Here is a 17,022-nt window from a genome sequence, read left to right on the forward strand (position 1 = left end):
TTTAACTGTTTCAAAATTAAAAGTGGAGTAATTAAGTTATTCATTTTCCTTGTACCTCCATTATAACTAAGGAGGTGGATGGAAAGAAACAGAGAAAGAAGGAAATGTCAAAAGAATTTTTATTTGGAAATGGTGGGGTGAATTTGGTGGGGTCAAATTTGATATGAGTAAAGCAGAGTCACAACCAAAAAATGCTCCTTTTGGTGAATGAAAGGATCCTGCTCAGGTAATATATTCAAGCAATTTTGACAGAAAGGAATTTTGCTAAGACTAGCAGCATTTCTTGAGGGCGGCTCGGGGCGGAGGGTGTGTCATGTCTAACCCTACTGCCCGTTTTGGGAGAAGGTGTTTCAGGTAATCAATCAGAATCAGATCCAGAACTAGAAGACACCAGCCAGCCTGGACCAGTGGGGGAGGAAGCTCTCACGGGCAATTTCCCAGCTGGAAGTCAGCCCTCTCCAGAGCTTATCTCCTAAAGGCCAAATCCTACACACTCGGTGGGAAGTGAGCCTTCTTCCGGAGGAGAGCGTTCTGACAAGCTAGCTGATGCTAGGGTCCGCCGGAAGCTCAAACGCACGGGTCGGAAAGAAGGTGTGAGAAAGTCAGTTCGATTACACCAGAACCTGCCTCCGCACCAGGCTCTCTAAAGTTACGGGCGTTTAGGAAGTGGCTTCCTATTCTTCTCATGCAGACAATTGTCTTGCTTAGTTTGCATAGTTTTGCCTGGGGGGACGTTTCCAAGAGGTTAGGCTCTCTTCAAGTAGAAGAGACGTTTGTTGTTTAAATAAAGCTTTGTGGATTACTTAGCAAGCCTCGTCATCTGCCTCCCATCGAAAGCAGGAGTTTTGCTGAGAAACACGACAAAGGTGTTTGCAGAACACATTCTTGGATGGTGGGGAAGTCCAGTTTGTTTGGGACTTGCCTATAAGCTGCTGTCATAGAACTCCATTCCCCCACTTCTTTTTATAAAATGTTAAATCCTCGTCATCACTCTACTCAGCCAAATAAAAGCAAACAGAAAGACAGGAAGTCTGTTAATGTATCCTCTCCTGCTTCCATCTCCTTCACACTTTCTGTCTCAGGGGCCGTCTTCACGGCGCCATGTTGGCGCTGCCTCCTTCCAAAACTCCGCAGTTTCCCCCTCCCGGGGTGGCATCGGGCAATCCCAACGCTGAGGAGGGCGCGCACGGTTTCTGCGTGGCTACCCAGGTACTGGAGCTGCCCCCTGCCCTCTTCCTGGTGAAAGGCGACCAAACGCTGGTCACTTCCCACCAGGCAGAAGAGCTGTACTGACGTTGCTCCGATTGAAAAAGTCAGGGTAAATCCCTGACTTTTTTCAATCCGCAGCTTCGCGGGAAAGCCCCACGGTGCTTGCGAAGCTGCGTCTGCGTCGTCTCACTGCCGCAGCGCAGATCTGCAGCCCCCAGCTGCTTAAAGTCTGGGAAACGTGCCAGTTTCGAGCGTGGGGTGTTTCCAGCGTCAGGAGGCATTGGCCTGAACAAGAGTTAGAATGGTGGCATGGACATCTTTCCCTGTGTTCATCCACACAACCTTCCCCCTCTCACGGAAACCTGCCTCCCGCTTCCGAACGAAGCGAACGCCGTGAAAAGGAATTTGCGTAAGCGGTTCTTGCGGCTGAAGCATAAAGCCGGGTTTCCCAAACCTCTGATACGCTATCTGGAGAGAGAGAGAGAAATGTGATTCCTTTAGAAAAAAATTAAATGATGTCCCCCAAAGATAACTTTTAAGGCATGATAAATAGCAAAAGTGACCTATCTTCAAAGGACCCTGTCATGCTCTCTCTGCATAAGTCCCCTCTGCTTTGAGGGCTGCTAATTCTGTTGAGTGAATGATCTGGCCACACGCAAGGGCAGAGAAACAGCTGGGTCTGCCCTGGAAGAGACAGGACCAAAAGCCCTCTGCTTTCCCACCCAGCCTGTTTGCCAAGATTTCCAGAATCCAAGTGCATTGCATATTTGAAATTTCATTTACAGTTATATTTCTACCTGGAAGACATGTGATGAGGCCAGCGGCAGGTGAATTGCTAGTGCAGGAAACACCCCCTAATCACCTCTTACCAAGAGAGAAAGAAAAATAGGACCTTGGCTTAGGATAGGTGGAAATCATATCCGCCCTCACCGGAACTTAGTACGGACCGGGGTGATGCAGGATCTTTAATTCCCTGGGGAATGTCTACTCCACAATAGCTTGAAACCAGTTAACTTTTTCATCTTTCCCCCCCAAAACACCAGGTGTTTTAGTTTGTGATGGGGCCAAGAAATACAGAAGGGGACTTTTCCTTGTTGGACCAGACAGGCTCCTGGTCTCCTTTGACAAGGCATGGAGGATTCTCTTGGAGATTCTAGCCTTCTTTCAGAATGACACTTCCCACAATTCTTTGGGAGGAGAGGAGCCATAATAGTCAAACCAGTTTGTAGTGTAGACACAACCGCACCTAAAACATACACAACCGCCTTTAAAAAAAAAAAACCCACCCAATTGATTGTTTCAAGCTGGTGCTGATAAAGATTTGGCATAATATGGATAATTATGCTCAGAGGGTCAAATCCTAGAATTTCGGTTCCTCTGAGGAGAGCCCCCATGTACGTGACAAGCCGAAAACGGGCTTGTCTTGTCGGTGGAGACAGACAACGGATGGATCTCAAGAGGACTAAAAGTGGTCCGAGAAAGTGGTCCTGTGTTTTCCATTTCCTTCCACTCAAGTAAGCCATGATGGTTCTGGAAAACACAAAACCCTCCCAGACCTGTTTCCCAGCTGCCTTCCAAATCCCTTTCAGCTCTCGATGGCCAGCCCGTCGTGGGGGGGTTTCCACGAGGAATGCTGGAAAACAGTCTAGAAGCAGGGGCTGATCTGACTTCGATCCCCGGCCCTACATCCTTGTGCGTGCCATGGACCATTTGTTGTGCAAATGTGCCGTTTAAGATGTATGAGCCACGACCGCCCGGGGGCCTGTCAAAGCGCCTCTCCCATCCCGCATCTCCATAGTTGAGATCCTTATTAAAGAGCTTCTGAACTGGTAGCTAAAATAAGCAAAACAATCCTACCTCGGTTTCCCCATTGCAACTTGCCCCGTCCCTCCCACGCACCCGTCCGTAATGCTGATTTTTATTTTTTAAAAAACTGGCAATCTGTTCCCCACCCCTTTACCCCCCTGACCCTTTCTTTCTCCCCCCCCCATACACGCATCAAAAGCATGCAGCAACACCTGTGCAGTGATCTCATTAGAGTTAATACGTATTTCTGTAGAAGGCAAGGCACATTATGTGGTATAAAACGTTTCTTTTCTCGTGCAAATTAGGAAAAACGTGTTTTTTCTTCCTCATCATAGATGGGGACCGAAGGGAAAAAGAAGGGGCAGGGGCGGGACGGGGGGCGGGGAAAGAGAGCCTTTATGTATAATTGCCATGCACATTCTCAGCCAGCTTTTTGGTTGAGTTTAGGTCACATGAGTTCCTGTTTAAAAGCACCATGCATTCTATAGTTGTAAGGGTTAAATCTTGTGTTTTGCTTTTCGTAAAACGTTTCCTTTCCACCAATTGCAAATTTCTAAAAAAAAAATATTCACTTTAAAGTAATGATTCCGGGCCGGCCTCCCCCCCGCAAAGTCCCTCGTTCTCCCCGTGGTAGAGTCCTATCTTGGAGACAGCCCGGGATTTGGGTCGGGCAGGGCTTCGGTGGACATTTGCTCTCCCGCGGAGTTCCCACTTACGAACGGTTGAACTTGGCATCAAAATTTCTCATTGTAAAGGTGCAGAGATGTAAACAAGTGCTTCTGGAAACCGCCCCCCCCCCTCCATGCCAAATTCAAGATGGGGGCTTGGCTATCTAGCGAAGTCTCACCCCCCCTTCTTAGCCTTGGTGGGAAAAAGCAGGTGAGGAAGAGGCCTTGCATATGCAAATACAAGCTTCAATGACCACCAGGTAAACCGTGGCACCGCAGGCAGAGTTGCATGTTCTGGGAAGTGCGGCAGGGCTGACTTTTCCGCGGCCAAGTCGTCCCGGAGACGGAAAGTCCTGGAAACAGGGGCGATCCGCCTGAGAGAGGTTTGCGGAGCTACGGGAGGGACCGGTTTTCTGCTGAAGGAAGCGGAAGGTGCACGGCAGCCATTGCTTTTTAAGGGAAGGCAGCGCCACGTTCACAGGGATCTCGCTGAATTTCACCCCTCTTCCTTCGCTCCTCTGAAGGCGCACTGGCTCTTGGGAACGAGGCGGAAGAACCGGAGCAGCACAAACCAGTTGTGGTGCTGACCACCGGTCCCTCAACTGGATCTCTTTGCTAGGAGATGGGGCTTGCGTTCGGGGGCTTGCACACACGGCATTGGACGTGCACACACGGGGCCTCAGAAGTTCTCTCTGCGTCCAGAGAAAGGTGTTGACATGCAGAGCTGTGGATTCGAGATCTGCAGGGTGAGCACCTGAGCTTTTAGACCGGCTTAAAAACTGCCGTAGCTTCTCCCCCTCCAAAGAATGCTGACCGTCGCAGCTTGGAGAGGGCCGGGAGAGGTCCCTCGTTCCCTTCGCAAGAGCCACCGTTCGCCCGGAAAAGGGCACAACCCTGAAACCCGATTTGGCTAGCGAGGCACACGAAACCCTCAGGGCATTCCCGGGTGTAGAAACTGGCAGAGGTGTAACCTAGGCCGATGGGTGGCCTGGACAGTTTGACAAAGTCTCTTTCCGATACTTCCCAAGGAAGGGCCGTTCTTTGCAACTCGTCCGCCCGTTCAGTCTTGCCAGCTGGGAGGTGATCCGCCCCAGGTGATGCTGGGAAAGGATCCCTCTTCCTCTGCGATGCTCCTCCTCAATCTTGACGCTTTGGCACAAGGGGAGGGGAACCACGCCCAGCCTCCGAGGAGAATGATCATCCACGTGCTCTTCACTTCATCCGCTGTCCATCCGGGCCCTCACAGAGGACTTTTGAGCCGTATTCCGACATCCCAGCGTCGACCGGGATGAAAGAAGCCCGATCCGTGGCGTCTTAAAGCTTTGGTGTTTGCTAGGAATGGAAGCGGTGCGGTCGGAACGCCATTGTTCTGCCGGCCCCGGCCCCGCGGGGGTCTTCGTCACACACAAGGCCATTCTCCGTCGCCCAGCAAGAAGGACTGGAGCATTAAAATGTAGGCACTTGAACCAGTCCGGGATGGCTTTTCTGGGGCTTGCGAGTCGTGGGGGGGGGGGGAGAGGGGGAGGCAGGGAGCGATTAGAGTCCTATGGGATGGGGGCAACTATAAAACTACCCCCACTTCTGAGCCTCGCTCTTTTTCTCTTGTCCTTCCATTTAAAGGTCCCCACCTTTACATCACTCCGTTCCTGTTTCTTCGTGACACCTCTCCCCCCCACAAACAAAAAACCACAACCTTTCTTATGCTCCCCCACTGTCATATTACTTTTTCTCCACCCCCCTCCTCTTCAAAGTGCATTTTCTACCAAAAAAGAAAAGAAAAAAAGTGCAATCCGTATTAGCAATCATTACCGTCATCTCGTAGCTGGTCTACTCTGGGCATGCATAGCTCTTTGTACACGAGGTTGGGAGAAGGGGGGGGGAAAGGGGAGGGTCCGCCGACTCACAGGGCCCCGCCTCCACCCCTCCTGATCAGAGCTGCTGCGGTCAAGATGCAAGCCACAGGGCCTTGTCAGCTGCTGTCCAATCCGGCTCTGCCCACATGTCGAAAGAAGGATGTTAAAAGCTGGGCAGAAGCAATTTTTGAGAGAGAAAGAGGGAGAGGGAGAGAGAGAGAGAGCGCGTGCCTGCAGGTTGTAGACAGCAAGTGGGGTCGTCCCCCCTCCAGTGCAATTTCCCCCCTCCCCGCAAGAGAACAGGCAAACGGACGCCGTACAGGCGAAGCCGAATGGGAGAAATCAATCTCAGGTTTCGCTTTAAGGTAAAGGTTAAAGACGGACCACTGCCCGGGGGCAGGAACGCTGTTGAAACCCAGCTGGGCAGCCAAATGGCTTTGCCGTTTCCCCTTAAAGAAATGCCACGCCTGCCACGCCAACCCGACAAAACGTGCGTGGTTTGGAACCTCCACAGCCAAAATGTCACACGCACCCCGCTCCCCCAAATCCCACCATCCGGCCCAGGATTGCACGAGATCGCTGCATTGAGCTGGTTGGAATCCGTTCCTTTCTTCCGCCATACCAGCCTCTGACGGACCAACCCGTCCACCAGACCTACACCCCCACCCCACTCCGCACGGCACCCGCTCTTGCCAAAGATTGCATCTTTTGAGATGGAAGCGCCCGGCATTCTGGGATAGCACAGGAAGGGGGAAAAAAAACCAAATACGTGCCCCATTCTCCGAAGGCCCACCTAACCCCCAGCAGAAAGTGAAGCATACATTGTTCTGCGGTGAGGGATCAGATATAGCTGAGGTGGTGTCCAACATTTCTCTCTCTCTAGTCTACCGTGGATTATTTAATCAACCATTGACTGTTATGTCATCCAAACCCAGTCTCTCTCCCTTTCTCTCTCTCTCTGGAATTTGCTAACTTTGCACCGAAACAAAGGCCCGGCCTAAACTCCTTGACCCGCCTTGATGAGCCATATCACACAGTCTCTTGGTCACGCTGCCAACGTCTCCAAAGAACGGGGAAGGAGTCGGGCGTATAATAAGGAGGTGGGGAGGGTCTGCAGCAGGCCAGGTTAAAATTCTCTCTCTCCCTCTTTTTTTTTTACTACTCACAAGAGATGGAAAAGTAATCAGAAACATTTGCATATACATCCCTTTCGAGAATGCGACAGGCAGGATTCCAGCTGGCCAGGGCTTGATGGGCGAAGCGGAGACCCATCTTCCGGTGAGCGGCGCGTAGTGTTTCCAGCGGAAAAGCCCCATCTGACAGCTGCCTGCTCGGGTTTGCTTGGGGGGCAGCGGCGGAAAGGACGCTATTGGGGTGGGTGGGGTGCCTTTTTTTTTAAAAAAAATCTTCTTCAAAAGTTTGAGCCTTCCCCCTTTTCCTTCTGTCATTCCATGGTGTCTCTTGATGTTGCCGTTTCGTCTCTCTCTCTCTCTCTCTCTCTTCATGCTGCCACCAAAGGGTTGGGCGAGGGCTGCATCGTTCTCCTCGGAAGAAGCCCAAAGCCCAGAGGGAGGGAAGGAAGATGACAGCACAGATGGAAGCTGCAACTAGCCTAGATACCAGGACTGGGAGGAAGATCGAAAAAGAAGGTTACTCGGTGAGAAGCCACCTAGCTCCTGTTAGTCCCCCAACCGAAATATTTACCTATCTATACGACAACGGGATTGCTCCTCGTTGAATATAAACCCGAATTTTCGTTGATTCGAATCTGGGCAAAGAGCGTCACGTTGCAGCAGTGACAGGAATTTATCGCCTGGGTTTTTTTGTAGTGCAGTTATTAATGCGCACATGCGCACATACGATGATATGGAGGAGAGAGGAGCGGAGCTATGCGTTTTATCTGCGGAGGAAAGGAACGAGGCAGCAGACGAGGATGCGAGCAGGGGACTGAACACGTCTCCTCCCTCTCGCTGCCCATTCCTCCCTCTTTGTTTTAATTTTAAAAGCTCCATCTGCGGACCTCCGCAGATTCGTTTAGTTCAACATGAAAACGGTGGGAAGGAATGAGGCAGCTGGAGGAGAACGTGATAGGTAGGAAGGGGAGAAATTGGCCAATCACTCTGTCCTGCCCTCAAAGCTCCGCCCACATTTCAAAATGCGACTCAACGCCCCCAAGGACACATAACTCTAATGCGGTGCGAACTCGAAGGTTGATCCAAAAGTCGTAGTAAATCGCAACTATGAATCTGCACATTATCGGGTTAATGCGTCATGTGTCCTGAAACGTGAATCTGCACATTTAGGTCAGGATAAAGAAGCCGTATAGACAAGTCCTAGAATGCGAGGCAGGGATGGGGTGACAATTTTTTGGCTGAATGGCGGCATAAAAATGCTTAAATAAATAAATAAATAAATAAATGGAGAATCAGCATCTACTCAACCATTTCTGTGGAGCAACGATTCCCACCTTCTTGAAAAAAATACCGCCAGTGATCCAGGAAGTTAGAGGAAGGCAGATTTCAACTGAACATCAGGAAAATCTTCCTAACGGTCAGAGTGGTCAGATAACGGAACCAACTGGAGGTATTCCAGAAGAAGCTGGACAGCCATCTACCAGGGTGCTTTAAACTGGATTCCTGCACCGAGCAGAGTGTTGGGACGCAACGCCCTCAACGCCTCATTCCAACTCTATGATTCTAAGAACATTCAGAATGGCTCTTTTAGCGATGGCTTATTTGGTGCAGAATATGACCTGCCCATATTGTAACGGGCATCCTTCTTAGGAAACACGAGCCATCAACCCTGAAGCTCGGAATAACGGGCTCAAGTTAAAGGAAGCCAGATTCCAGCTGGACATCAGGAAAAACTTCCTGACTGTTAGAGCAGTACGACAATGGAACCAATGACCTAGGGAGGTCATGGGCTCTCCCACACTAGAGGCATTCAAGAGGCAGCTGGACAACCATCTGTCAGGGATGCTTTAGGGTGGATTCCTGCACTGAGCAGGGGGTTGAACTGGATGGCCTTGTAGGCCCCTTCCAACTCTGCTATTCTATGATTCTAAGGTCTTCTCCGGCTCAGATCATAATCTGAGCTGGTGAGGTGGCCTCCTCCCTCCTGCCGCAATGGCGCCATAAAACATGTGATATGATCCTTGACCTTGGGGGGCTGCCAGGCACACTTCGTTGCAGATAGGCCTTGAGGGGAACAGTCGCCACACCATGGACGTTTGGGGGCGTGTGTGGAGCCGGGTCTATCGCTAGGAATTGAGCTTGGAATAAACTGAGTTATTTTCCGATTTTTAATTTTTTTAAAAGAACAGATAGCTTTGCTCATCCCAAGGCCAAATCAAACTGAGGGGAGCTTGGCCTGTCTTTCTTTCCCTGCTGGATCGGAGCAAAATAAAAGCCAATTTATCCCAGTACTCTTTTTCCAATAGACACTAGCTGGGAATTGCTGGAGAACATGAAGATTATGGCCTGCCCATACTGGCATTCACAGATACCGTCTCCTGAGCATGGAAGATTTGTACAGCCATTGTCTATAACAATAAAAAAGGATGTCTTCCTGCCTGTCTGTCCCTCTGCGATTCATCATACGAGCGTTTTATTATTTATTTATTTATTTATTTATTTATTTAAAATATTTATATCCCGCCCTATATCACGAAGATCTCAGGGTGGCATACAGATAAAAACATACAGTATAAAACAATAAATATACACAGTTAAAAACAAATTAAACCATGATCCAAGTGAAAACAATATATAATTTAAAAGCAATAGATGCAGTTAAAACAGTTAAAACAATGTGCCGGTGAGTTTAACCATCAAAGGCTTTGTTAAAAAGCCATGTTTTTACTTGGCGTCGAAATGAAATCAATGTTGGCGCAAATCGGGCCTCCAAGGGGAGGGCATCCCCCTTTTATCACATGTGCGCTTCTGCCCACGCACTTTTTGTGCGCGTCCTTTAGACGACACTGTCTGCCTCCTGCACGCCTCCCGCTCCTTCTTGCTTTCTTTCTGTCACAAAATAGTCCCCCCAAAATCTGACTTTTTCCGGTGGGGGGACGGGACACAGAATACGCCGCCATTTCCTGCTGCATGCAGGAAAAGCAACGGGACAAAAACAGCCCCTGAATGGGCCCCGTGATCTCTGTTTACTTCCTCTTTCTTCCCACAGAAGAAAGAGGAAGTATTGAGCAACAAAAGCGGGGGCAGAGAAGCGACGGTAGGGAACCGTGATTTCCCCTCCGTCTGATGATGCTCTCTGTCAGCACCATGGCTCCAACACGGTGAAACTGAGACACCCGCGACTCGGCATGCATACAATGCATTCCTGACGGTTAGAGCAGTATGACAAAACATCAGGAAAAACATCCTGACTGTTAGAGCAGTACGACAATGAAACCGATGACCTAGGGAGGTTGTGGGCTCTCCCACCCAAGAGGCATTCAGGACAACCCTCTGTCAGGGATGCTTTAGGGTGGATTCCTGCATTGAGCAGGGGGTTGGACTCGATGGCCTTGTAGGCCCCTTCCAACTCTGCTATTCTATGATTCTATGATTTTTTCTTTCTTATTCTTGGGCTCTGTGTCTGGTTGCAGTTAACAAGTTTGCAACACAATGCAAAAATGACTTGGGCAACAGGCAGTCAAATTTGTCACCCAGGGGTTTCCCATCGGGCTCCTGTTCCCAAGTATTCCCCTTCTTGATGAGAGACCCAGGAAAAGGGATCATTAACCCCGTATTTCTTGGCACGATCAGAAAGACAGAGATCTCACCAGGATTTCTCCTGTAAGGCCTCTCAGCCCGGTAAACAACAAAACAGCGGGGATGTTTATAGATTCCCTCGGCCTTCGCTTGTTCCCTGCCAAGGAGGGGTAGGAGGATCGGCAAAGCCTTCAATTTGCTCCTCTGATCTGCCGAGTGCCGCCTTCTAATTTGCTGGATAACTTTGGGAGAAGAGAATCAGCTAAAGATCACTGCTGTGACGACCACACAAAGGGCAGGCAGCCCACAGAAGCCACGCCGAGGGTGTGGCAACCACCAACCGGGCTTGAGAGATGTGGTCATCAAGAGGCCTGTTTGGCAAGTTCCACTAAACTTACTTCTCCCAGAGTGCAGGACACGGAATCATGGGCTCAAGTTACAGGAAGCCAGATTCCGGCTGGACATCAGGAAAAACTTCCTGACTGTTAGAGCAGTGCGATGGTGGAATCAGTTCCCTAGGGAGGTTGTGGGCTCTCCCACACTAGAGGCCTTCAAGAGGCAGCTGGACAACCATCTGTCAGGGATGCTTTAGGGTGGATTCCTGCATTGAGCAAAGGGTTGGTCTCGATGGCCTTGTAGGTCCCTTCCAACTCTGCTATTCTATTCTATTCTATTCTATTTATTTATTTATTACATTTCTATACCGCCCAATAGCCGGAGCTCTCTGGGCAGTTCACAAAAATTAAAAACATTGAAAGTATAAAACAACAGTATAAAACCATAATATAAAACACAATCTAAAAGCTCAACCAGATCAAAACAGCAGCAATGCAAAATTACAAATTTAAAACACCAAGTTAAAATGTATTTATAGACTGTTAAAGTGCTGGGAGAATCAAAAGGTCTTCACCTGGCGTCTAAAAGCATATAATGTAGGTGCCAAGCGAACCTCCTTCGGGAGCTCATTCCACAGCCGGGGTGCCACAGCAGAGAAGGCCCTGCTCCTGGTAGCCGCCTGCCTCACTTGCTTTGGCAGGGGCTCACGGAGAAGGACCCCTGAGGATGACCTTAGGGTCCGGGCAGGTACATATGGGAGGAGGCGTTCCTTCAGATAACCTGGCCCCAAGCTGTTTAGGGCTTATTCTATGATTCTATGATACTTATTGAAACCACTCCTTGCCTCCAAAATCCTTTGCTAGGGGGCACCAAGGTTTGTTTATTTTTACTCAGGAGCCGCCCTCAAAGGGATAGTATGTTGTCAGGGCTGTTGTCAGTTGCAGTGTATCAGGACAATGAGTTTTGCCACACCCCAGAGCTGGAAAAAATGCAGAAAAGGGCAACGAAAATGATGAAGGGTTTGGAGCACCTCCCCTACGGGGGAAGGTGACATCAACTGGGATGGTTTAGCTTGGAGAAAAGGAGGTTGAGGGGAGACATGACAGAGGTGTTCAAAATTATGCATGGTGCGGAGAATGTGGACAGGGAGACATTTTTCTCCCTCTCTCAAATTACTAGAACCCTTGAAGCTGATGGGTGGGAGATCCAGGACAAATAAAAGGAAGGACTTCTTCACACAGCGCAGAGTTAAATTATGGAACTCACTACCACAAGATGTAGCGATGGCCACCAATCTGGATGGCTTTAAAAGGGGGTTGGATCAATTTCTGGAGGTGCAGGCTATCCATGGCTACTAGCCCTGATAGTTGTGTGTTATCTCTAGTATTTGAGGCAATAAGCCTGTGTGCACCCATTGCTGGGGAACATGGGTGGGAGGGTGCTGTTGCACCATGTCCTGCTTGTTCATCCCTGGCCGAGGGTTGGTTGGCCACTGTGTGAACAGAGTGCTGGACTAGATGGACCCTTGGTCTGATCCAGCATCAGGCCACGTCTTATGAGGGGAGACATGATTGCACTCTTCAAATACTTGAAAGGGTTTCACACAGAGGAGGGCCGGGATCTCTTCTCGATCCTCCCAGGGTGCAGGATACGGAACAACGGGCTCAAGTGACAGGAAGCCAGATTCTGGCTGGATATCAGGAAAAACTTCCTGACTGTTAGAGCAGTTTGACAATGGAACCCATGACCTAGGGAGTTGGTGGGCTCTCCCACACTAGAGGCCTTCAAGAGGCAGCTGGACAACCATCTGTCAGGGGTGCTGCAGGGTGGATTCCTGCATTGAGCAGGGGTTGGACACGATGGCCTTGTAGGCCCCTTCCAACTCTACTATTCTATGATTCTATGTCCTTATCCCCCCCCAACGCCAATTCCACCCCGTCAAATTCAGTCAGAAGTTCCCCTTTGTACTGCTTCTGTCCTCCTGACTGGGTGGTGGTGGAGGGATGGCGTAAGTATGGAGAACACGTACTGCTTGAAGCCAGGCAGTGGGAGCCGCTGAAAGCCCAGGGCGCTGCAAATAATTCATGACCACGAATCCGAAGCAGTAGCTGCTCCGTCTCTTCCCCAGTCCTTGTTCTCCATGCTGGCGGGCAGGACTTCAAGGAAGCTTCAGCAAGGCCTTCTCAGCAGGGTGGAACAGCAGGGGAAGCTTAAGAGCTCAGGCCGAGGCTTTTACTAATGCAACAGGGTCAAGGAGCCTGAGGAGAGGTCACAAACGCCACACATCTGTACTCGACTCATGTGGGCAGCCAGGCGAGGACTGCGGGCAATCCTGGAGAAAAGCAGGCCCCAGTTCTGCAGATAGCAGCCAGCGGACCACCGAGGCTGTCGAGCGGACATTAACAGGGGCCAGTTGCTGGGGAACATGGGTGGAAGGGTGCTGTGGCACCATGTCCTGCTTTGTCACTCTTTGTCAACACAGGCCTCTCGCTGCAATTCCCATTCTGCAAATTTTCTTTCTAGGAGACGGAAGGGCTAATCCACGTGTGAACGCCATGAAGGGAAGCAGAACAAGCCCTGATATATGGTATTGGGCAAAGAGTTCACCTTTCCAACAACTTCAACTTTTACTTAAACCACAACCACGGAGTTGCTACACCTAAATAAGATTTCCAGTGGCTGGGGGTATTCTTCCTTACTCCGACCCATAACTAGCAAAAGCAGAATAAAAATATGTCTATTAATTTATACAGGTCACCGCATTCAGTCTGAGAATCTCAGCTTTCAATGCTGAGGTCTGTAGTCCTTATGAACATCAGAACATCAGAAGTGCCCTGATGCTGGATCAGACTGAGGGTCCATCTAGTCCAGCACTCTGTTCACACATGGGCCAACCAGCCCTCGGCCAGGGATGAACAAGCAGGACATGGTGCAACAGCACCCTCCCGCCCATGTTCCCCAGCAACTGGTGCACACAGGCGTATTGCCTCGAATGCTGGAGATAGCACACAACCATCAGAGCTAGTAGCCTCCAGGAATTGATCCAACCCCCCCCCCCTTTAAAGCCATCCAAATGGGTGGCCATCACTACATCTTGTGGTAGTGAGTTCTATAATTTAACTCTGCACTGTGTGAAGAAGGACTTCCTTTTATTTGTCCTGGATCTCCCACCCATCAGTTTCATGGGATGACCCCGGGTTCTAGTATTTTGAGAGAGGAAGAAAAATGTCTCCCTGTCCACATTCTCCGCACCAGGCATCATTTTGTACACCTCTATCATGTCTCCCTTTAACCTCCTTTTCTCCAGGCTAAACCATCCCAGTTGATGTAACCTTCCCTCGTAGGGGAGATGTTCCAGCCCCTTCATCATTTTCGTTGCAGGGAAGTATGGGGAGAATACCTAATGGGTTCTCAAAACACATAGTGGGAGTTAAACAACATTTTCCATGGCTGGCAGAGATTCTGGATCAGCAAAACCCAGAATCAGTTCTCTACTGTAAGTCAAGATAAATCATACAAAATAGGAGATTTCTGTTCTACACTAAAGACCGATCTATTCCGGCAGGCCAATCTAGTGAAATTTTAGAATGTTTTTAGGATGTTTTAAAGATGTTTTAATCATGTATGGTATGTTTTTAATCAGTTTTTTAATGTGTATTTTATATCATGTTTTTATACTGTTTGTTTTATACTTTGAATGGTTTTAGTTTTTGTGAACCGCCCAGACGGCTTCGGCTATTGATAATAATAATAATAATAATAATAATACACTTCACGTAAGGAGTTAAAGTGTTATGAGCAAGCCTTTTTCCCATCACCTTATCTTAGGGGCTGTCTATACACAGGAAAAGCCCCACGGTGGCTGTGGAACTGCACCACGTTGGTTAGATGACAAAGACGCAGCTTTGCAGCTACCACGGAAATTCTGTGCAATGCTGCGCTTTGAAAAAGGCAGGGATTTACCGTGATTTTTTCAAACGGAGTGAAAAGGGCTGGAGTGAAAAAGGGCTTCAAGGCTGGAGTCATGTCTAGCCCTGCCCCCCCTGTTTTGGGAGAAGGTGTTTCAAGTAATCAATCAGAATCAGACGCTGAAGTAGAGGAGGCGGCGCCAGACACAGGCCAGCCTGGGCCAGTGGGGAGAAAGCTCTCACGCTTTCTTCTCCAGCTGGGAGTGAACCCTCTCCAGAGCTTATCTCCTCAAGGGCAAATCCTACACTCAGCGAGAAGCGATCTTTCTTCCGGAGGAGAGCGCCCGACAAGCTAGCTGATGCCAGGGTGCGCCACAGGCTAAAACGCACGGAGCGGAAGGAAGGAGTGAGAAAGTCCGCCTGGTTCGCATTGCACCAGAACCTGCCTCCACACCAGGCTCTCTGAAGTTACGGGCTTTGGGAAAAAGCTTCCTGTTCTCCTTGACAGGACAAGTGTCTCGCTTAGTTTGCATAGTTTTGCCTAGGAGGAAGTTTCCAAGAGATTAGACTCTCTTCGGGTGGGAAGAGATGTTTATTGCTTAATAAAAGCTTTGGGGATTACCTCATTTGTCTTCCATTGAAAGCAGGAGTTTCCTGAGAAACATGACAGCTGAGGTCTAAACTAGACATAGATACATTCAATATGCAGCCTGTATCAGAGCCAACTGCATTCCCTTCCTTTCTTTAGCACCTGTGCAAAGAAAGTGTGAATGGGAGAGGGGGGAGAAGCAACTGAGTGGGAAGGGTTAACCTCCCCCCATCTGTGCACGAGGCCCCTCCACACTGACAGTACAGTTAAAAAAAATAGGTAGCCCCAGAGGAGGGCCAGGATCTCTTCTCGATCCTCCCAGAGTGCAGGACATGGAATAACGGGCTCAAGTTACAGAAAGCCAGATTCCGGCTGGACATCAGGAAAAACAGTATGACAATGGGACCAGTTACCTGGGGAGGTTGTGGGCTCTCCCACACTAGAGCCCTTCAAGAGGCAGCTGGACAACCATCTGTCAGGGATGCTTTAGGATGGATTCCTGCATTAAGCAGGGGGTTGGACTCCATGGCCTTATAGGCCCCTTCCAACTCTGCTATTCTGTGATTCTATGATTAGATACTTTTAACCTAATTTCGCACTGAGTGGAGGGTTTGAATCCAGGTCCCAGTCATATAGGCAAGCTTGTGACCGCTAGATATTTTGTACTCCAACTCCCATAAGCCCTAATCACTGCACCGTTTCGCATTGCCCAGAGGTGCACATTTATACGAGCAACAGAAGCTTGGTTTTTCTTGGTGCAAAAATTTGGACGGCCTGAATGCTGCATTTTAATTCTCAATCCTGAGTGCGCCCACCACAATTATTTATCGGCTGTACGGCTCTCACATTTAATAGAACCTGCCATCCTTCACGAAGGCGGTCCGGAGACTGCACTCCGACAGCGCCCGGCCAGCATTTTGCAGAATCAGCCGTTCCACACTGGTGAGAGTGATTTTCTCTCTCTGATTTTCTCTCCCTGCATGCGGCGGCCCTCGCCACTCTGCACCTGGTCCCTCTGCAGTCAGATGTGCTTTTCCTCTTCCCTCTGGGAGACTCAACCCTCACAACGAATAAGCAGGCGGTAAAAAGATGCACGAATCAACGCCCCGTACACCTGGGTGTCTCCGTTCCAGGCAGGGGAATAATATCCCCATTCCTGACATTTTTTCTTTTATTTTTTTGGATCCAAAACATCAGAGCACTTGCATCTGTAGGCACAAACCTAGCTGTGAAGGTCAAAGGCCTATTATCATTGCCGTGCGCATGGGGTGTGCCGGGTGTGCCCAGGCACACCCTAATGTCTCCAGGGCAGCCTCGCTTTCCTGCCTCCTCCCACTTTTTGAACCAGAGCCTTTAAGGAGGACGGGAAAGTGCTTTCCAGAGCCTCTGGAAGGTGTGTGATCCCCTCTTCCCGGGCACATTAATGGTGGCCGCTATTAGCATGCCTGACTGCTCCAATCATGGCCTTAAAGTCAGTTTGTGTGTGTGTGTGAGAGAGAGAGAGAGAGAAAATGCAATGCTTTCCCCTCTTTCACTCTAATCAGGGCCTTTATGGGTGCACACCCTAATGAAATGTGCTGAACATGCCTACGCTTATTATGCATTTCCAACTTGCACAAGTCTGGCTTCAGAGATCAGCATCACTGGGCCCCTGCTGAGGTCCACATTCCTGTGGAGCCTGGCTGCTGAATCATAGAATAGCAGAGTTGGAAGGGGCCTACAAGGCCATCCAGTCCAACCTCCTGCTCAATGCAGGAATCCACCCTAAAGCATCCCTGACAGATGCTTGTCCAGCTGCCTCTCGAAGGTCTCTAGTGTGGGAGAGCCCACAACCTCCCTAGGTAACTGGTTCCATTGTCGTACTGCTCTAACAGTCAAGAAGTTTTTCCTGATATCCAGCTGGAATCCGGCTTCCTGTAACTTGAGCCTCTTATTCCGTGT

General features: G+C 49.6%; 1 protein-coding gene across 4 annotated transcripts in view; it reads right to left on the reverse strand.

Moving 5' to 3' along the window:
• Nucleotides 1-4,860: 4,860 nt before the first annotated feature.
• NFIC (nuclear factor I C) overlaps nt 4,861-17,022 on the reverse strand; it is a 163,383-nt gene continuing 151,221 nt past the window's right edge. For all 4 annotated transcript variants that reach the window (XM_063147195.1, XM_063147196.1, XM_063147193.1 and 1 more), the window contains one exon: nt 4,861-7,161. In XM_063147195.1, coding sequence (XP_063003265.1) covers nt 7,144-7,161 — 18 coding nt within the window. In that variant the 3' untranslated portion in view covers nt 4,861-7,143. The remainder of the gene's footprint in view (nt 7,162-17,022) is intronic.

Source organism: Elgaria multicarinata, chromosome 23 (assembly GCF_023053635.1).
Source record: "Elgaria multicarinata webbii isolate HBS135686 ecotype San Diego chromosome 23, rElgMul1.1.pri, whole genome shotgun sequence".
Classification (NCBI taxonomy): domain Eukaryota; kingdom Metazoa; phylum Chordata; class Lepidosauria; order Squamata; family Anguidae; genus Elgaria; species Elgaria multicarinata.